This window comes from Rhinopithecus bieti, unplaced genomic scaffold (assembly GCF_001698545.2).
Source record: "Rhinopithecus bieti isolate Rb0 unplaced genomic scaffold, ASM169854v2 scaffold_62788, whole genome shotgun sequence".
Classification (NCBI taxonomy): Eukaryota; Metazoa; Chordata; class Mammalia; order Primates; family Cercopithecidae; genus Rhinopithecus; species Rhinopithecus bieti.
In genome coordinates, this window is record NW_016823884.1 from 359,578 (window position 1) to 382,395 (window position 22,818).

Genomic DNA, 22,818 nt, shown 5'->3' on the forward strand with positions numbered 1-22,818 from the left:
CAAGAAGGAAGTTGGAATTGAGGGAGGATAGCAATAAAGCATTTACTTTCTAGGAGAGCTAAAATTTGTAACAGTTTAATGTTTACATTAATGTTACATCACAAGGAGAGCTAAAGTTGTAATGTTTATGCTAAAATTAGGTCCAGAACACAACAATGTGGATCCCTCCCTCCCTCCCTCCCTCTTTCTTTTCTCTTTTCTTTTTCTTTTTCTTTCTTTTTTGATGGAGTCTTGCTCTGTTGCCCAGGCTGGAGTACAGTGGCGCGATCTCGGCTCACTGCATGCTCCGCCTCCCAGGTTCAAGGGATTCTCCTGCCTCAGCCTCCCCAGTAGCTGGGACTACAGGCGTGGACCACTATGCCCAGCAAAGTTTTTTTTTTTTTTTTTTTGAGACGGAGGCTCACTCTGTCACCCAGGCTGGAGTGCAGTGGTGCGATCTCAGCTCATTGCAACCTCCATCTCCCGGGTTTAAGCAATTCTCTGCCTCAGCCTCCTGAGTAGCTGGGATTACAAGCGCCCACCACCATGCCTGGCTAATCTTTGTATTTTTAGTAGAGACAGGGTTTCACCATCTTGACCATGCTGGTCTTGAACTCCTGACCTCGTGATCCACCTGCCATGGCCTCCCAAAGTACTGGGATTACAGGCGTGAGCCACTGTTCCAGGCTGTAGCTTCATTATATTTCTTATAATGTGTTTCAAAATTCTTCAGATTTCTTAGACCTCAGTTTCCCCTTTTGGAGAATCTTTGGAGAAACCAAAAGCCATCTGTCCCAAATAATTGCTTTCTACATGCAGTGGTGGGCTGGAGTAGGCTTTTACTGGCATATGAGAGCCTTTTTTAATTTTCAGGAAATTTATGAGCCAAGTTGGTAACTTCAAATTGGCCAGGGTGGGAGTATTTACACCATGGAAGTAGGCAATGCTACAAATTAGAGCTGAGTGTGAGACATTTATCAGCACACCACTGTGTATGGGGTATTTGTAAAAAGTCTGTAGCTTTCTTTTGTTAAGGCATCAAATACTTTCATTTCAGAAAGTTAAGGCATTGCTGCTAATATTGTAACTCTGACATTATTTTATAAACTTGTGAAGCTGGAAATACCTTCTGTTCTTTTGCTTACCTCTCTTTCTTCAATTAGAAACTTAGTAGGAATATTTTAGATGTCATATGTAAGATAACTTTATATTAATAGCAAATGCATAATTAATATTACAAAATGATTCTGTAATACGTCTCTGCAGAAAATTCTGTAATATATTCCATCTTGACTGCCCATTAAAAACCAGATGAAATGAGATTTAACTTTTAAGATATCATGTTGATTTGGTTGTCTTCTAAATTTCACTCTGAAGGAAGGAAGAAGCAAGAGAGAATATAATGTTTCTATACTCTGTCATTTCTTTTGCAATCATTTTTTTTCCTTTGCCTTTTCTTGGTTTCGTTTCCCCCCTTCTTTCTTTACTTTTTCCTCATTTCTTCTGTAAAGGAGTAATCTGTTTTATAACCATACTACCCCCTCGTGTTGTTTACTGGACCCCTGGAGACTTGCATTTCCTTTAGGAATATGCCCAGCATTTTTAGGCTGCTAAAATGTGCTAAAACATGAGCCAATTAATGATGTTCTTATTGACCAGGTCTAGGAAACTTCTAGGATTCAGTTTCTCCAAGAATGATTTACAGGCTATAATAGGTTAGAATGTCAAACAAGGGGAAACAATTAGTAGCACTAATGTTTTAACCTCAGGTTTATCACTGAGGGAGGATCATTGATGAAATGGCCCATCTGTTCCAAAGATGTTTCCAACTTGCTTGTATAGCAGTTTGTAAATCAAATCAGTGCAGTGATTGTGAGGCTTATATAGCCGTTTGTTTGTCTATTTTTCAAAATCACTGCTTTTGTGTACATTTTATCATGATATCTTTGAAAAATGGGGTTTTACCTGTGGAAATTACACTGTCATTATTCAGCATTATGTTCAGTTTATTACATGTACCAGGAACACATATTTTGAAATTGTCACCAGCTCCGAGAATTATGTAATCAGTGAGTTAAATATGTAACTTCCAAATGAATTAGTGGACCTATATTTTGGCAAAAATTTGTTGTTGGAGGAAGAATAGATTCATCCCAGAGTGAGTTTCTTCTCTATTTTCAGGGTAAAAGATGGGAGAATTCTGTTACTATAATCAGGTTCTTTCTTAAAATACCCTTAACCTACTTTTTTTCCCTCTAAATAATGATGCTCCACTTCTTACGTAGAATTTCACAATTTACAACCCACATTCACATTTGTTATTTCATTTCCCATTGGATATTTTCCCTCTGCTGTTTTCTTCCTGTAGAAAGGCCATTGAATAATTGGCTGTAAGATTTGAAAGGGGTCTTCAGATTATCTGTTCAATGACTGTGCCTAGTGATCAGCCTGTCTGTTATTTCCAAAAGGAGAAGAAAACATTAGATATGTAGACAGACTGATCATAGGGTCAAAAAACATAGTGAAAGTAAATTTTCTTTTCATAGGAATGGAAGACAATATTATTTTTTACTTTTGTCTTTTTATTTGATCATTTATTTCATGCTCATCCTACTGACCTGTGGTCTTCTGTTTCAGTGGCTCTCTGGTCACTTTAAGGCATAAATTCCTTTTACCATTTGGGAACATTGCTAACTTGCCTCCAGTTTCAAATTTCACCCACATGGATGTAGTTTCTGGGGTGTAAAACAGTAACATTTTATTGTTGAGGCAAGAGACTTCTTTAAAGCTGCCTTTTTACTGATTTAGTTATTTCAAATCATATTAATTGGGGCAAGTTAAGAGTTACAAGTCTGGACTTAAAATAATCTGCCTGCTCTGGTTTGGAAATTTATGCAGCTATTTCTGCCTTAATTAAAACTGTGGATATTTTTAAAGCTTAGAATTTATTCTTATCTTATTCTGACGACAATGCAAACCCAACCAGGTACATTAATTGTTCTGTGATACAGATGGAAAAAGATAGAAACTCGGCCCAGCCAGGCTGGATTTGGTTTGTGAGTTGATCGTCTTTTAATAACGGCTTGATGGATGACTGTGTGCCATGTGAAGTAACTGGAATGCTGGATGATTACATGAAATTGTGGGAAAACTGACACAATGGGGAAAAGGTGCTTGCTGAGCCTATGAACTGAAACCTGTGCAAATATGATGATTCCTCAATTGCAACTTCAGGAACTCAGGATTACTGTGTAAAAAGGAAAATGAATTAGTGAAAAAAATAAGATGAATGTAAAAACTACCATCCCCAATGTCCTGAGGGTAGTGCTTCTCCCCGTCTTCTCCGCTCCCCTACCCCGTTGCTAGGAGAAAGATGAGTTAACTCACAGGGACGTGTACATTACCAGCCGGATCCACGTACCTGGCAGCTGCAACCTGTTAAACCTATAGTTTGTTCTTCTGTGTATACACTATAAACAGGAAGGCAAACGTCATCCATTTACACAGAAAAGAAAATTGATGATGAAAAACTCACTGCTTTGCTTAAAAAAAAGTCTAAGGTAAAGAATGTGTTGACTCAGAGAGGGCCATTCAAAATCGAAAGTCTTCAATTTTATTGCTATTTCTGTATTAAGGATTCTGAAAGAAAAATTTCTTCAGAATCTGTTGTTTAGACTTTACGACAAAAATAGCCTTGGGGAGCTGCTCGCCTGGAGACGTTTTGTGGTGACCATGGAGATTAATCTTCTTGATGGGAAATCGGCTGTTCACAATACTGCTTCCTTCATTCCCAAAGAAGAGTTTCCATTCCTACCAGGGGATGTTGGCTAGAGCAATGAGCCATTGAGGCCTCCTGATATTCCACCCGGGGTGCAGCCTCCTTGAACCTGCCTCAAGTCCCCTTCAGTTACTCCTTTATTCCCTTCACTGTTCCAGAGGGTTTTCAAGCGTCTGCAGCTGCACCTCTGTCTCAAGGGCCAGGTCTACTGTCAGCCACGCTGCTGCAAGTATGGGATTGAAAAGCAAGACCATTCATTTACTCATTCGTTCACAAATTCATTGAACTGATATTTAAGCTTAGAATTTATTCTTATCTCATTCTCACAAGAATGCAAATCCCTACTATGTTCCAGACTTTATGTGGGGGCACAGGTGACACACTAGTGAGCTGAAACAGATCCCATCCCAGGACTAATAGACCTTACAGTCTGGGCGAGAGAGGGGTTAATCAAGTAACTGCATTAATGAATGTATATTTTCAAACTGAGGTATTAAAAATAACAAACCCAGCCTGGGCAACATGACAAAACCTCATCTCTACAAAACAATTAGTTGGGCATGGTGGTGCACACCCATAGTCCTAGCTACTCAGGAGGCTGATGTGGGAGGATCACCTGAGCCCGGGAGTTCGAGGCTGCAGTGAGCCATGATTGTGCCACTGCACTCTAGCCTGGGTGACAGAGTGAGTCTCTGCCTCAAAAAAAAAAAAAGAAAAAAAAAAGAAAAGAAAAGAAAAAAGAAAAATAACAAAGGAACTGGACCTAGACTAAAGATACTCCAAGGAAGCCGTATTTAGCCATACTTAGAAGGCTTTGCAGATAAAGTGTGTGAATATGTGAAGCAGAGAGCATTATAAGCATGAGTCCCATGGCTGAAAGAAGGATGGCTGAAACACAGGAGGGAAAGGCCTCTCAGGAGGCGAGAGGCACCATGCCAAACCACGTGGAGGTTCAAGATCTTGTAAAGAATTTTGGTCTTTATCATGAAAGCAAAGGGGAAGTTACTGATGGGTTCTTAGGTGGAGGTGACCTGAAGAGGGTTGTGTTTTAAAAAGAAAGCTTTGGCTTTGAGAGGGAAAAGAGCTGGAGAGAGGCCAGAGGGGTGGGAGGAACATCCCGGATTGGAACCTCGAAGCAGTTTAGTTACATATCCAACATTCCTTCACCGTTGCCTCACTCCTGAACATTGTCCATTGCATGTCTCAGTCTTCCTCCAGACTACATTCCTTCAGTTTAGGAATGCTGACATATTTGCTTTTGGATCCCATGTAGTGTCTGACCCTGGGATTTGCACGTATGTCTAGCAAATGCTGTATTTAAACAATGCAGCGCTTCCCCATCTCACAAGTCATGTCAGTTGGCGTAAAGGAACATAGCTCTTCTGTATTCTAGTGATAACATTATATAGTGATCTAATTTATTCCTGAGGACAGACAGGGTTAGAGATACACTTGCCTTTTCTTTTGCTGTCATCTGTGTCTTGCACTTTATTTCCATACATTAATATCTTCAATATAATGATCTTTGTTGTCCTGTCTTCATGTCAACCTAAAGCATTGTTATTGTCATTATTGTTACTACCTCCTCACAAATATATAGATATATTGGGGGAGGTTTTTGATGAGAGAAATCTGCAGATTTGAAAAGAAACCATGTCATACATTTCTGAGTCTGAAAATCAGGAGTTGCAAACATAAATGAGTAAAGCAGCAGTAGGGAATGGCGTAGCCTGTGGCAGAACTAGGGGGAGCATGCTGTATCCCAAAGCATTCACATTCAAACACAAATATACTGTGCTAGCTAAACCAGACATCTGGCGGCAAATGTGGCTTTAGTAACTATGGGTTTGTTGTTTCTTCTTTAATTGATTAAAAAAAGATTTAAACACAGAGAAGTTATAAAAATTTTCAGTGTAATTAGGGGTTGTGGGCCAAGCTTTGAGTGACGTGAAGCCTCGAAGTTGTTTTGGGGAAGGAAGCAGGACCAAAATGCCTCCTTAGTGCAACTTTTTCAAAAAACCTTGTGAGGCCGGCTTCTAATATTCCTCTGGCTACTTGCTCTCTCTCTCTCTCTCTCTCTCTGTCTCTCTCTCTAATGGGCTGCTGCAGTTTCTCCTGTGCCTCAATCAAATGAATACATTGCATAAATGAAGGTATAAACTGCGTAAGTTTACAGAAAGGAAGAAGGTTATTATTACCTTTGAAATCAGAAGCCAAGGAAACATCTCTTCTCACACATCCTCATCTCTTCTCTTACTTTCTGGGCAAGTCCCTAGGGGTGATTTTAATAGAGACTCTCCCTCAAAGTAAAAACTGAGGGGGGGTATAAATAGCCCTGATCCTGCTCCCACCTGATCCTTAGATTAAGATTAGCAGAAGCTCAGGCTGAGAGGTCACCACAAGGATGTAGTTTTCTGGGGTGAATAGTCACTTAAATCAGACACTCAGGAATCTCATGCAAAGAATGTTTAGTTAACATGTTTCCAGGAGAAAAATAATTCCAACTTCTTATACCAAGAACCAACAGCCTTAGTGATTTTTTAGAAGGGAGAATCCTTTCCACTGCAGAAATTGGGCCCGTGGGATGGATGAAGCAGAAATGAGCAGAACAACAGGATTAATTGAGATCACTTTGCTGCTACGTTCTGCAATTTTATTACTCCTCCTAAAATGCAATGGAGAGTCTCTCAAACTGGCAATGGTGGCTTTTGTTAGTATCCTGAGCCCTTCAGCAAAATATATCCTCTTTGGGCTGATTTATACCATGAGGATAATAAAAATATATGCCTTACACATTTTAGTGGGCTGTTGTGAAGAGAAAATTAGATTATGTAATGCAAGGAAGTTCACAATGACAAGATAATGTGTTGTAATAATAATATTAAAGATAATTATAGGAAACACATAGCACTTGCTATTTGCCAGGCACTGTTCTAAGCATTTACATTCATTATTTTATTTAGTTCTGATAATAGCCTTCCGTTTGGGCTAGAATCTATTGTTATCTCTAATTTTAGATGGAAAACAGAGCCACAGAGAACTGAAGTAACTGGCCCAATCCCAGACAGTAAGAATTGGTGCTAGGATTTGCACCCATGCAGTCTGGCTCCTCTTAATCACTATGATTTAGGAATAAAAACAAAAAAACAAAAACATAGACTTTTAAGTAAACCAGAAGACTAGCATTTTAATCCTGGCTTCACAGGCCATATAACTATGGAGACAGTCTTCTTAAGCAGTCTGAACTTCAGGTTGTTCATTTGCAAAATGAAGTTGGATGATAATACTTATTTTTAGATGTTTGGTCAGGATTAAATGAGAAAACATGCAAAGTACAGTGTTTAATAGGAGGCACATAGTGTATTATTATTATTAGTTATTGTGGGTGAGATGGTATATTAGTCTTGTCAGACTGCCATAGCAAAATATCCACAGACTGGCTGGCTTAACAGAAATTTATTTTCTTACAGTCCTGTAGGCTAGAAGTTCAAGACTAAGGTGGCAGAAGGGTTGATTTCTGGTGAGGCCTCTCTTCCTGGCTTGCAGGCGGCCGCCTTCTCACTGTGCTCTCACATGGTCTTTCCTCTGTGCAGAGGAGAGAAAGAGGACTCTGGTGTCTCTTCCTCTTTTTATAAAGATGACAGTCCTATGGGATTAGAGCTCCACCCTTATAACTTAATTTAACCCTAATTACCTCCTTAATACAGTCACATTGGATGTTAGACCTTCAACATATTAATTTTGAGTGAATACAATTCAGTCCATAACAGGTGGGTAGCTGGGAGGAGAGGAATAGAAGGATAGAAGGGGTATTTTAATGTCTAAGATAGATTTTTTTTTTTTTAAGGCATCGCTGCTGGAGAAAAAAACCATCAGGTATTCATAATACATTTGTAGGTATACAATGTATTTGGCACTGTATGTCATAGAAAACATCTCCAAACTATCTATTGTTAATCTTTTAGGTGAGCCTGAATTTAAATACATTGGGAATATGCATGGGAATGAGGCTGTTGGACGGGAACTGCTCATTTTCTTGGCACAGTACCTATGCAATGAATACCAGAAGGGGAACGAGACAATTGTCAACCTGATCCACAGTACCCGCATTCACATCATGCCTTCCCTGAACCCAGATGGCTTTGAGAAGGCAGCGTCTCAGGTGAGTGCCAGGCAGCTCAGATCAGGCGTGCTTTCTTCATTTTCTGTGTGTTTGTACATACATATTTATCTAAAAATTATGCCCTCGCACAAAGCTTAAAGATAGTGCAGTGGAGGGCATAAGTGATGCATTCATTATTCAACTCACTGGTAAGAAAACAGCTCAGAATGAAAGGGGTGATGGGCGAGTTTTTCCAGTAAAGACTGCAAATCAGAAATTGTGTTAAGAAGTTAATGTTCACATAGTGTTCTGTTTTATGTTTTTCAATAAATTATTCATCCACTTTTGTGACTAGCTAAGTTTTCTTTTAAAAATCTACAAATATGAAAAATACTGCGGTTTGTTGAAGAGTAACGCCATGGGTGTATGTGGGTGAGCTAGTGTCACGGCGCCCTCTACTGAATTTAAGGACGAAATACTTTTGGCCAGAATAATGTTTTACTGATGTTTACTTGGTTTTTACATATGCTCAGTAAAGTTAAAAAACAAACAAGCAAAAACTCTACCTCTTAACTAAAATAATTTAATATGTCTTCGCTGTTAGATGAATTGGAAAGTAATGCCTTTTTAAGATAAGATATATGGTGTTTGTTCCTATTTTATTGGACAATGGTGGGGAACATTATATATGCTGTTTTCTACAGTTTAAAATAATTTTCTTAGTCTATGGGAACATGAGAACACATTCAAGTTAATATTTAGTATGCTTATCTACAGTTAAAAAGATCCAATGACATAGTTTGACATTGTAAGAAACCCAGTGAATTTCTGTAAATAGATCTACAATTGATATGATTTCTAAAGTTATGAGAGAAAAATTCTAGTAATATATAAAATTAAATTATTTAATATTTTAAGGTAATATTCAGAAGTTTTAGACATATAGGCAACAGATTATCATTGCTATTTTCTGTCTTATAGATTTTATTCCTCGCAGTCTAAGATATCTAAGCTTCCATGACTTAAAAAATGTGGAAATATGTCTATTATCATGTGATATAATCTAACAGTAAAACAAGAAAATTCACATTATAAAATAAAACAAATATCTTGGAATAATTTTCCAGATTGTACCATTAGGTAAATGAAGGGTTTAAACTGGAGAGAAATTCCTCAAACCATAAAGCCCTAGAACTTTTGTTCTAGGCTCATATTTTTTCATGAAGACTATAAGAGGCAGACATGTTATTAGTCTATAATGCATGTTAAATTCATTTTAAGCTTCTAATCTTTAGTTATTTATTCTTCTAAATATTTAAAAAATAGGTTGCTGTGATTTACAGAGGCAATGAATATTTTACTTAAATCTAATTATAGAATGATGTGCTTGGAAATAGGTCATTTATAACTAGTGAATATATATTGTGAAATTTGATGATAAATATCTCTTTATTATTAACATTTAAAATATTATTCATCGAACATATTTTCAAAATTCCTATAACAAGTACAGTGATGCATCTCTCAATAATGGGGAAGTGTTCTGAGAAATGCAATGTTAGGTGATTTTGTCGTTTTGTGAACATTCTAGAGTGCACCTACATAAACCTGCATGGTATAGCCTACTATACACCTAGGCTATGTGATATAGCCCACGGTTCCTAGGCTACAAGTCTGTACAGCATGTTACTGTACTGAATACTGTAGACAACCGCAACACACTAGTAACTATTTGTATATCTAAGCATAGAAAAGGTACAGTGAAAATACAGCATAAAAGATAAAAACAGTACCCTTGGATAGGGCTCTTACCATAAATGGAGCTGGAAGTTGCTCTGGGTGAGTCAGGGAGTGAGTGGTGAGTGAATGTGAAGGCCTAGGACACTACTGTACACTACTATAGAATTTATAAACGCTGTACACTCAGACTACACTAAATTTATAAAAAATATTTTTCTTCCTTCAATGATAAATTAAACTTATCTTACAGTAACTTTTTTTTGTTTGTTTTGTTTTGAGATGGAGTCTCACTCTGTCACCAGATTGCAGTGCAATGGCATGATCTCGGCTCACTGCGCCCTCCGACTCCCTGGTTTAAGCTATTCTCCTGCCTCAGCATTGTATTTTTAGTAGAGATGGGGTTTCACCATGTTGGCCAGGATGGTCTTGATCTCCTGACCTCGTGATCCTCGTGATCCACCCGCCTTGGCCTCCCAAAGTGCTGGTATTACAGGCATGAGCCACCGCGCCTGGCCACCTTACTGTAACTTTTTTACTTTATAAACTTTTAAACTTTAAAAACCTTTTGGACTCTTTGTAATAACACTTAGCTTGAAACACACAACACATTGTAGAGCTGTCCAAAAATCTTTTCTGTCTTTATATCCTTATTCTACAAGCTTTTTTTCTATTTTAAAACTTTTAATGGTTTCTTAGTTTTCAACTGTTTCGTTAAAAATAAGACACAGGCTGTGTGCAGTGATTTCTATCTGTAATCCCAGTGCTTTGGGAGACCCAGAGGAGAGGATTGCTTAAGGCCAGGAGTTTGAGACCATCCTGAGGAACATAGCGAGACCCTGTCTTTAGCAAAAATAAAAAATAAAAACTTAGCCTAGCATGGTTGTGCACACCTGTAGTCCTAGTGCTTTGGGAGGCCAAGGAAGGAGGATCACTTGAACCCAGGAGTTTGAGGTTACAGTTAGCTGTGATTATGCCACTGCACCCAAGCCTGGGCAATAGAGTGAGACCCTGTCTCTTAGGAAAAAAAAAAAAAGAAACTAAGACACAAACACGCATATCAGACTAGGCCTACACAGGGTCAGGGTCAGGATCATCATAATGTCACCAGGCAATAGGAATTTTTCACCTCTATTATAATCTTATGGGATCACTGTTGTATAGTCTGTCAGTTGTGGTAAGAAATGTCATAATGTGGCCCATCACTGTACTTTAAATTTGATATCTTCATGTTTATGTAAGTAAAGTAGTAAAAATGCTGATATGGGAGGGCATTGTTGAAATAAATAATCTTAATAGTTATTTTAAAGAGCATTGATAGAGACCTTAAATAGAAAGTGACAACAATAATAAGCAATTGATGATTTTTTCTCTTTGACTTTTTTTTTTAGCCTGGTGAACTCAAAGACTGGTTTGTGGGTCGAAGCAATGCCCAGGGAATAGATCTGAACCGGAACTTTCCAGACCTGGATAGGATAGTGTACGTGAATGAGAAAGAAGGTGGTCCAAATAATCATCTGTTGAAAAATATGAAGAAAATTGTGGATCAAAACACAAAGGTAGTGACCACGGGATAGTCTTCTTAGGTTCATCTCTAGCCTAAGGAAATATGTTCCAATATCTTCATCATCATGAAGGACAGAGGAGTAACATCACAGCTCGTATGGAGTGGTTAACTGTGGCTTTGAAAGTCAAGGCTGGAAGGGCTGCTGCCGTGAGGTTAGTCCTGGCCCCTAGAATTGGGCCGTAGGTGGAGAGGAGTTGGAGGTGCAGATATAGGGAGGAACCCAGTTGTAGGTTTCTTAGAAAGTCACCATGGCCTTCTCAGAGACCCTTTATTAGCTCATCTGATCAGCTCCTCCTGCCAAATTTACACTGTTGCTCTTTTTCTCTTTTCCAGAACTTTCTCCTCCCTTGCTTTACAAAACTCTACTTTCTCCTACCTCTTCTACTGCCTTTCAAATCACTACTCAGTTTTTTTCCCTGTTTCTTCTACCTGGGCTTACATGCTGGCCATCTTTGGGGTCTCATCTGATACCTTTATCTGCTTCCCTGGGCTTCCCTCCTTACCTGAACTTTCAGCGTCGTCTGTTACACAAGGTCTCCCAGATCCGTGCCTCTAACTCCAGACTTTCCACAGAGCTTTATGTCTCTGTTTTAGCAGCTAACTTGGGTTCCTTTAACTGGTGGAACTTGAAACCTCAAGCTCAGGTTGTCCAGAAACAAATATTTTCCCTTGGAACCGCTATTCTTTCATTTATCCCAATCATCAAAGCTTTTGATTTTTCCATCTCTGTCACTCCTCACCAGTTACCACCGCTCAGTGGTTTGATCTCTCTGACACCTCTTCCATTTCCCTTCCTCTGCAAACTCATTCCCCTGCCTCAGCTCAGGCTCCCATGGTCTCCTGCTGTGACTGGCTCAGTGGCCTGCTACTCGTGTTTCATGTCCAGCCTCTCCCAACTCTATTCTGCCTTCTCAAATTCTCAATCTTCCAGAGTGACATTCACACACAAATTATTGCTCTTTTGCTTAAAAAACCTTACCAGCTCTCCACTGCCCAGAAGATAAAGTGAAAACTCAATGTGATGGTTAAGTATGGAGACTCTAGAGGTAGCCACTCTAGAGGTAAATCATGGCTTCATTCTTGTTGTGTGAACTTTGTAAAGTTACTTGACTTCTCTGTGCTTCAGATTCTTCATCTGTAATATGGAAGTGATAATATCTACCTCATAGGATAAGGATTGGATGACTTAATACACATAAAATACTTGAGGCCAGCACCTGGAACTTTTATTAACATTTCAGTGTAATTTTTTGGTACTCTCTGTTATGTAGCTCAGGGCTAGGTGGACACATTTACATATGCACTCAACATTTGGTGCATCTTTGAACCAATATTGTTGTCAATTACTTGGAGGAGAAATTGAGCCCATCTTGGAGGAAAGGTGAAGAACTGCTGTCAGCAGCCCTCTGTTCCTTCTCTATTGTTCTGGGTATTTCTGCTCTCATGTGTCCACGACGTCTAGTGTCTTTCCTAAGTCAGAGCTCAGAAAGTACAATTTCTCCACTTTATTCTAGTTGCTGGCCATGACGTCTAGTGTCTTTCCTAAGTCAGAGCTCAGAAAGTACAATTTCTCCACTTTATTCTAGTTGCTGGGTCATTCCAGCGCCGCTTGGTCCCTGGAAGCTGCCAGCTGGTTTATTCCTTAACCTGGCTTCGATACCCTATAGACTTCACTCATACCAACTCTTTTGTGCTCCTAAACATACCGTTTTCTAACAATTTTATGTCTTCAGATGAGTTGCTGCTCCAACTATCTAGAATTCTCTTTTCTTTCCTTCCATGCCAATCCCTCTGTGAAGTCATCCTCTACTCTTCAAGACAGATTCCTTTTTTTATATGTTCTTTATCTATACTTCCAGTATGGGCTTATTGTTACATCCAGCTTTATATATGTTATTAGTTTATACAGATGTTTTCTCCTTTGATTCTAGAATTTGATCATTTGATTGTAAGAATTATGATTAATATTTGATTATGACACGCAGTAGGCTAGGGCCTGTTGTGAATAAGCACAATCCAGCTCAGCAAACAAATCATAATATTTGAAAAAGAGGGCCACTGCAAGTAAGCAGCCAGGGATCCAGACAAGTGTTCATCATGGGATTGGGATGATGGGTAAAGGATCCAGGAGACAGGGAGTCTTAGATTATCGGTCTAAACTTTTAAAAACTCCCCAGCCTATATATAGAATTCATTCCAGAAACATGGGCTGAGCCTACAGGTGGGGGCTGGCCTTCTTAGTGGTGGCAAATTCATACAGGTCTGCAGCAACCTCAATTCTTGCCTCCTCAGAAGAATTCGACCAAGAAGCATAAGGCAGAGTGAGAGACTAAAGCAAGTTTTAGAGCAGGAGTGAAAGTTTACTAAAAAGTTAACAGCATGAATGAAAAGAGGTAAAGTACACTTGGAAGCAAGGCAACTTGAGAGATCAGGTGCACTGTTTTTTGTTTTTTGCTTTATGAAAATACTGAGTTCTATTTCACATGTATATTTTTGTCTCCCCACCATTTCCATGTCTGACCACCACTACTACTATATCCTATCATAACATTCCATACATGCTTAAAACCAAGCAAAGGGTGGAGTTCTATCTTTAAAAACTAAACAGGCATTTTGGACAACACATTCTTGGCAATGGAACCTGGACAACATTTATCAAACACGGTAGGGAAAGTTCTCACTCTGCATTATAAAAAGGACAGCCAGATAGCAACTGTTACAGAAATGAAATANCTTAAAACCAAGCAAAGGGTGGAGTTCCATCTTTAAAAACTAAACAGGCATTTTGGACAACACATTCTTGGCAATGGAACCTGGACAACATTTATCAAACACGGTAGGGAAAGTTCTCACTCTGCATTATAAAAAGGACAGCCAGATATCAACTGTTACAGAAATGAAATAAGATGGAAAATTTTTAACAAATTGTTTAAACTATTTTCTTAAAGAGACTTCCTCCACTGCCAGAGATCTTGAATAGCCTCTTGGTCAGTCATCCAGAAGCAATTCTTCACATAATTGATGAACTTGGCTTCCACTTTGGGAAGACAACCACCTTTTTCTATACTTGCTTGCATTTTTGCTTTAATGTCTTCTAAGAACTAGGTCCTTTTGGTGTTTTAGGAGTCTTTTCCTGTTTTTTGAAGGATTCTTGTCCTTTTGATCTTGGTGTTGATGATAGTTTTGAGTCTTTTCCATTCTGATTTGACTTTTGTGCATTTTTGGCTGGAGTATCTCGTATAGATTTCTTCACTGGTGCTTTTTCTTCAGCTTCCTCATCATCAAAATCATCATCATCATCATCATCTTCATCATCATCATCATCTTCATCAGCAGCAAGTTTTACTTTTTTCTGTGGAACCTTGCTACCATCTCCAAGGGCAGATCGCTTTCCAGATATACTTAAGACTTTCACGTCCTCCTCCTCTTCATCTTCTGACTCTGCATCTTCCTCCACAGCTACTAAGTGCTGTCCACTAATATGCACTGGCCCTGAACCACACTTCAACCTTAAGACCACTGGTGGTGGTATTTCAAAGCCCCCAAGGGAAACCGTTGGCTGTACAGACATTTTCAAATTTGCCAGTGTTACTTTAATTGGACTGCCTTTGTAATTCGTTTCCTCTGCTTCAACAATGTGCAATTCATCCTTTGCACCAGCCCCTAAATTGACCATTCTTAAAGATAACTGGTGCTCATTTTCATCATTATCCACCTTAAAGTGATCATCTTTGTCGGCCTTTAGTTCACAACTGAAAAGATAGTTCTGGGGCCTCAGGGGGCTCAAGTCCATGTCCATCGAATCTCCCATCAGGTGGCGGCACGCACTTAGGTGGGAGAGAAGGCGGATGGAGAGAAACGAATACTGCTCCAGAGAACAGCTGCGCAGGATGGAATCACACCAGGGCTCAAGTGCACTGTTTGACCTTTGACTTGGGATTTTATACATTGGCATGCTTCCAAGGGAGTGGGGGATTGTGTCTCTTTCCCTCTGATTCTCCACTTGGGCTGGGCTGTCCACATGCATGGTGGCCTCCCAGCACTTGGTAGGCACTATATTCACAGTGTGATTACTGAAGTTGTATGCATGCCCACTTGAGTTGTTCTTCCCTTACCAGTTTAGTGTTCCTACAAAGTCATATACCAGTTAATCCCTCCCATTTTGCCTCTTAGTATGCTTGAGCCCACTTGCCCAATTCCTGCCATCTTATCAGGAAGCTGATCACCAGTTTTAGGCTTTTCTGTCTGTTGGGGGCTGCCTTTCCCTGGCACCTGCTGCAACCAATTATTATGTTACAGAGGCAGTTTAACAACTGCCTGACCATCACCTGATGGTTGACTGACATTCCTGGTGGTCAGAGGGCCCTCTCTTGCCCTGCTTATGTCTGACTACCTACCCACCACAACATTTCCCCCCTCAAGAGTCCAAGTCCTCAATTACTTGGGGAAAATAGATAAACGTCAGTCTTCTGTAACTGCTTCCTGCTGAAAGAGGGGTGGTGGTGGTTGTTTTGTGGGTCTTCACCTCTTGCTAGCTGTCAGAGTAGGATGGCTCCATGGATTGGTGAAAACAGTATCCAGCCAGGCCTGAGGGAGACAGGGGTGGGATTTTGCCTCTGTCATGTCTCATTGATGGGAAGTCTAGGGGTCCTCTGTAGAAGGGTGACTCTTGAATACTGACAGGATGGTATCTTTCACTGAGGATCATCTGGAGCTTGATGGCCGGAAGGCAAGAGGAGACAAATCAGTTTATTAGATTTAGAAGAATGTCAAAATGAAATAAGGGGGTGAGGACAACTCCAAAAATTCCTGAGGCTGCCAACACACTCAGGTAACTGGTGGCTATTGTCATGCCTGCTAAGACTTGAGTGGATGGGGTTACTAGCCAATTCCAATGTGTTCCCAGAATTAGAATATTTATCCAGAGGTTTACATTACCTATTCCTCTTGTTTCTTCTGAGCTGTGACCAGAGATCACTGGTTGGTTCACAGGAATAAGCAAGATTAGTCTAAATTGCAGATAAAAACTCAAAAACAACTGCTGAGAATATAATCTAATACCAAGTTATTAGATTATAATCTGTTATGTTCTTGAAATATAACTTTTCTCTCTCCAGTCCTCATTTTTATTAAAAGCAAATCATGATAGGACCGATCTGTTTGCAAAATAAGCTTTGGTCTTATCATACTTGATCTGATTATTTGCATAAAGCACAGCAAGAATAATTATTTGCCATATAAGCTCCTTTTAAAATTGGCTTTGATGAAACTTCGTTCCATAAGGAATCTCAGATAAGACTTCTTAAATGCCTTGAGCCCAGCCATGGGTTTCTGCCGTCAAATACCGGGATGAGTTGGGTAAATTCCTCTCCCCTTGAGGTCCCAAGATAACCTAGGGCTCCTAGGCCTTTCAGAAAGTGACATTCTTTACTCCCCATGGATCAGAAACACTGTACAGGGACTGTGTAGACAAGGTATGAGGCCAGTTTTCCCAAGGGGTTTTTATTGGCTCTATAAATCAAATTTGATTCCTTAAAGTAGAGCATGCCTTTCCAGTCAAACTCTTGGTAAAATAACCAGTTTCTCCAATTGTGCCCTTTTGCAAAAGAAAACAGATTACTATTGTATTTATGCAAATAACTGTGTTGCCAAAAGTTAAGAATACTCACAAATAGTTTCCAAATTCTGGAGAAATCAGGTAGAGAGAAATAGGCTCTAAATTTTGTTTATAGGAGTACTTATTTTTAAAAGCTGTAAATAGCTCAAAAGAAAGTTTTCTTGACTGAAAAACAAAGGATCAGCAATGTTTTAAGCAAAAAGTCACAAAAGGATTATTTTAGTCTTCTTAATTAGTTCAGTCCATGCAGTTAACTCCTGTTCTGCTTGATATTCATGAACACTTCAGCTCTCCATGAGAGTCCTGAAAGTTCTTTCTATATTCTAATGTTACAATCTTTAAAGTTATCAGCAACCTGCATTCAAGAGTGCCTGTCAGAGTCCTATAGCTGATTATAAAGGCCACCTTTTAAAGAGGATTAAAACAAGACAACAATTATCTGTGAATGAGAAAAAGTCTTAGGGCAGCCTCAGTCAAAGACAGAGATGCCAAGAAAATTTGTTATCTCTGTGGCATACAATTATGTAGCATAACAATTATAATTATTACCGATAATATATACTAAGTTATATCAGAATTATAGGAGTTTTGCATAATTTTGGAACACATATAAATAACACATTTGTAAAGAGTAGATCAATGCTTTACTAAAACTCTGTTGTGCTTTTCAATTTATGGAAAAACGGAATAACATTCCTTTAACTTAGCCAATGTGATTATGCACAGATTTTTTTTACAAGATTAATCTTTCACAAACCTTCCACAACTTGCTCAAACGTTCAGTTTTATCCTATCTAACTTAAAAAAATCCTTTAACTCTCTAAACTAGGCCAAAAAAATCCACATTTCCATGCCTTCTTATAATCTTTTACTAAAACCACATTCTACTTTCCTTACATGCCTTGCATGTAAAACTTTTCCAGTATTCTCAAGAATATGCTACACTGTTAACTCTTAGCAACTTTTACTTTTTGTGAAAAACCTGCTAAGTAAGTGATTCTGACTATGTACTAGGTTTGGAGCTTAGGACACTAGACAGAAATGCAGAAAAGGTTTGACCCTTTCCAGCATCTAGGACACATGGCTAACTCTGTATGTCCCCAGGCCTTATGTAGCTTTAAAGGCAGCAAGTTGTTCAGTTAAGAGTCAGAGTAGCAGTTTATGAAGCATTTAGTAGGCCTAATAACCTTTAAAACTGTATAACTTTTTTAAAATAAATTCCCTTTCACAAATCTTTTCACAACTTACACAGACTATCTATGACATGCTTGGACTTTCGGATTTGTCCTAAACATCCCTCTTTTTAACAACCAGTCATTTTACTTTAGGACAAGAATTTACTGTACAAGATCCTTTCTCATATAAAACTTCTGTTCTTTATAATCTTCCTTACCAAAGATACCTTTTTCTCTTTATAACCTTTGAATTAGATTAAAGTCATTTTCCTTCTGTTAGGAAGTTAAGGTCTGTACTGTATGTTGCTGTGTGAGGATTGTGAAGGAGGAGCAGAGAAGAAGGAGGTTATCTGCATATTGTAGAGGTTATCCCCCGTCAAGAGATTGCTCAGTTAGATTTTTGCTGGGGCTTGTCTGAATAAATGTGGGCTAGTTCTTTATCCTTGAGGTAGGACTGGCTAGGGTGAAGTTATTTAAGATTTAGGTAGCTTTCTAGGAGAAATAGCGTTATTAGAGGACAAGATGAATTTAGAGGTTGGGTAAATATTAATCAGGCACCCATCTTGGAAGGCATATTTTTGCCCAGAAGAGAGTGAATCTTTTCTTTTGGAGGGAGGAGGTGCCATTTGCCCCCATTACCTGGCAGAATTTGGAGGAGAGTTTCTCACATAAGGAGATTAGCATAGAGTAGGCAGCTCTTAAATCCCAAAGGGAAATTTATAATTTTACTCCTCCAGGAGTTTCTCTTGGCTTTGTCTTGTCGATGACTTGGAAGCCAGCCAGAGCAGAGAACCCCTTCAGCTCAAGACCATTAGGTGTTGGGAGTTTGTCCCAGAGCCCTTTGGCCCTCAGGGCATCCAATTTCCAGTAGCTAAGCTTGTGACAGAGGGGGCAAGCTATGCTTGGCTTCTTCTCATTTGTCTCATTGGGGCAGTTTGCCTTTCAGTAGCCTGGCTTCCCACACCAATGGCAGTTACCTGAAGGAGTGTTTTTAGAGCAACCTGGATGGGGGTTGGAGAGCTTATAAAAGCAGCCAATAGTTGAGCATCCCTCTTGTTTCTACATTTTTCCTTCTCCTTATCTCTATCCTCCTTATTCTGCTCTCAGTTATAAAACACTGAGGAGGCTGATTTGAGGATTTCCTGCATAAAGGCACTGGGTTCCAAGGCTGACTTTTGTATTTTCTCCCAGTTCATTTTTAGGCCAAGCCGTATTACAAAGGACAAATAGTGTTTGTTTTGTTGTGTTGTGTTTTGTTTTATTTAAAGGTTTGGGGGAGTCAAACATTTCCCAGGTTTTGGGGATGCATCTGAGGGGCATATCCCGTGGTATAGAGATGTGGTTGCCCACCTGCAAAGAGGGAACAGAGGAGAAAAATAGGAAAAAGGAAAACAAAGGCATCCCCTCTTACTTTCCTGTTATCCTGAATAGGCATCTCCCATTTGTCATTAGGGTTCTGGAATGAACCAGTCTTACTATGTACTCATTACCTTGGTTCCATCTCATACAATTACTCACTTGAGAACAGAAGAGATACTGGAGTAAACAGTGTCCATCATTTTATGGTGACTCTTGTAGCAACAAAATGATTATCCCTTTTTTCAGATTTCCTTCCCATGTTCTTTAAGTAGATAAGAAACCTGTTTTTCAGCTAACTGCCACAAGGTGGCTGGATTTCCCTCCCTTCGAATATGACCTTGAAGGTCTTGGTGCATGTTAAGAAGGGCGTGGAAATGATTAGAGAAATGGAGGCAATGGGAGGAAGTGAGATAAAACTCACTGAAGGCCTTCAGATGCTAGTGAAATGGCAACGTTTATTTGCCCTCTTGACATAAAGTAGTAACCTCTGGAGGACTTGGGGCTTGAGGTAAGAACTCATAAATGGCAAAGGAAGAATTTTCCCTCCTTTCAAAGGGGCACTAACTCAAAAAAAGCAGGGAAGTGAGATCCTTAAAGGGCTACCATGAGGCCTTATGCAGGCAGACAAAGTGCTTCAAAAGCCACTGGAAAACTTAGCCCTGGAGCATAACAGGAACAAAAAGTATATGGTGAGTCATAAGGGCTGGGATTCCAATTTGTATCTATCCTGGCAATATGCCACCAGACAGGGGACAAGTTGGAGGTCATCTGAGCTGGTAGGTAAGAACAAGTATAAATCTCAGGGGATATCTGCAAGGGAGCCTGTGTCTTTGCTGCTGCACAAATGCAGCAAGAGACATGGGCACACAAATAACAATGATTGTGTGTTTAAGAAGTTACATGGCATGTGACATGAAAGCAAACAAGAAGCAGACTTGCCTCTGAGGCAGATGGTCTAGCTGGTGCACAAGGCCATTTGAGAATACAAAGGTGAATAGGAGGTGAATAGGTGGAGAAAAAAGGAGAATAGGTTGTGGTTTTGGGGAAAGAGCCAACTTTAGTTGAAAAACCAGAGGAAACCCCAAACACGGCACAGTAGGCTTTAGTTCTACCACTCTTGTGAGCCTCCTGTCCAGGAGGGCCATTAGTGTCTCAATTCTACTTGGTGTGAACTCCAAGTTCCTTCCACCCTTATGAGCCACCCATTAGTGTGAACTGAGTGATCAGCTTGTGGGGAGCAGAGCCACTGTGGCTGAGAAGAATTGTTCTAGGGGTTGGTCAGTAAGCAGGAGGCAAAAAGAGAGAAGGAAACTGCATACAGGGGTTGAATGCCTCCAGCCAAAGGAGGTGAGGCATAGAGGTCTTTTACCACTGGGAAACATACCCAAGTCATGTGGCACCAAAGTATGTTACCACTGATGAATCCATATGGGTTTGCAGCAACCTCAATTCTTGCTTCCTCAGAAGAAAGAATTAAACTGAGAAACATAAGGCAGAGCGAGAGACTGAGGCAGGTTTTAGAGCAGGAGTGAACATTTATTAAAAAGCTTTAGAGTAGGAATAAAAGGAAGTAAAGTACACTTGGAAGTGGGCCAAGTGGGCAACTTGAGAGATCAAGTGCCCTGTTTGACTTTTTGACTTGGGGCTTTATAGGTTGGTATGCTTATGCTTCTGGGAGGTTATGTCCCTTTTCCCCTAATTCCTCCGTTGGGGTGTCTGCATGTGCAGTGGCCTGGCAACACTTGTGAGGGGCGCATGCTCAGTGTGTTTACTGAAGTTGTGCACATGCTCACTTGAGGCGCTCATCCCTTACCAGTCCAGTGTTCCTAGAGGAAGGTAGTATACCAGTTAAACTCTGCCATTTTACCTCTCAGTGCACATGCATGAGCCCATTTGCCCAGCTCCTGAGATCTTATTGGGAAGCTGCTGATCACCCGTTTCAGGTTTTTTAATCTGTTGGGAGACTGCCTTTCCCTGGCGCCTGCTGCAACCAATTATTATTTTAGAGAGGCAGTTTAACAACCTCCTGCTCATTACCTAATGTTTGCCTGACATTCCTGGTGTTGGGGGAGGGCCCTCTCCTGCCCTGCTCATGTCTGGCTAGCTACCTACTGCAACAGTCTGAGACAAAGGCTACCAAAGGCTGAGGACCCTGGCAGAACCTGATAAGTGAGTGACTTAGGCTTTCCTGCTTCTGAGTCATGGATACATATCACTGTTTCAGCCTGAAAATTGTCTTTCATGAGAGAGAGAGAGCCAGAAAGGCAGCAGACTGGGGTAACCCCAGGTGAAAGAGGGCAGTCCTGTGTAATAAACCATGGGGGCTGAGACAGAAATGGAAAACTTCTGGAAGCGGAGGCCCCATATTAGCCTACAAGCTTTCCCCATTGCTTGCATTGACTTGCCTGTGCTGTCTCTGTTAAATCTGAGAAATGAAGAAAATAATTCCTTCCACCTATCATAGAAGAATGGTGAAATCAACTCATGTTGACAGGGTATTTGATTGTCAACTTTGTGCAAGCACCGTTACTTCTAGCCAGCACTACCTTCTCCTTCCCCAGCTGAACCTGAATATTTGCATAATCTCTATATTAGATGTTTTTGTATTTCTGGCTTAGGCAACACTTATTTAAAAGAGGCATGTTCATGGTACTATCTTTTAATAAGAGCTTTTATTTAAAACAAACTCAATGTGACTTCTTTTCATAGAGATAAATTAAAGAGAAATACATGAAAATTAAGGACTAGTCCCTTTTTGGAACATAAGCAAGGTCAGTTTACACTAAATCTTTAGTAAACTTACTTCATCATCATGGGATGATATTGCCTGTGTCTGGTTCATCGCCTTTTTACATTTTTGTCCATAAGTGTGAGACAGTGTTTTGATCCAGCATGGTACAAAAGATATAGTAGGCATTTCATTACTGTTATTACACATTCCTCTACCCTCTTCCCCTTCTCAGCCTGTTATCTGTATTTGTATTCCTTATAGAGGTTCTTAATGTCAAGATACATTCTTCTGTTTGATGGAACAGGGAATCAGTGCTTAGAAATGCAGATTCCTCCTCCTTTGTATAGTTGTGAGAAAAAAAAGAAAAGAAATTCATATTCCCATGTGAGCTGATCCAGGCCTGGGGTGTGTGTGCTTCAGGAGCGGGTGGTGGGAAGGAACTTCGTTCTTACAAAGCCGTTTAGATGCTGGAGGTACCTGAGACACGTGCACTTGCTCGAGATCCATGCTCTCCTGGTTCTTCTGAACCTCTCTGAATAAAAGCTCTCTCTTGCTCTCCCAGAATTCTTTCTCTAAGTCGTTTGTCATCTGCTCTTGAGCCCTTCAGCCTGGTCACCTCCAGTGTTATCTGGGCTCAGTACATGAGCCTTGGCCTGAAAGCAGAGTCAACTAAAACATACCCAGCCATTTATTGTTTACCCTGACTTTAATAGCTAGAGTTGTGAAGAAAACTGAATAGCGCTTCATCATAATTTAAGAACCAAAGACATCTA

The 22,818-nt window shown here is 39.9% G+C and overlaps 1 protein-coding gene and 1 pseudogene across 2 annotated transcripts in view; one reads left to right on the plus strand and one right to left on the minus strand.

The window, feature by feature from the left end:
• CPE (carboxypeptidase E) overlaps positions 1-22,818 on the plus strand; it is a 116,277-nt gene that overhangs the window by 76,538 nt on the left and 16,921 nt on the right. Inside the window, exons 2-3 of the mRNA XM_017861956.1 lie at positions 7,723-7,919; positions 10,988-11,155. Of these exons, the coding sequence (XP_017717445.1) occupies positions 7,723-7,919; positions 10,988-11,155 (365 nt within the window). The remainder of the gene's footprint in view (positions 1-7,722; positions 7,920-10,987; positions 11,156-22,818) is intronic.
• Positions 13,964-14,974, minus strand: LOC108521931 (nucleophosmin pseudogene; annotated as a pseudogene). Its single transcript, XR_001883317.1, has one exon. The product of XR_001883317.1 is annotated as a nucleophosmin pseudogene (transcript).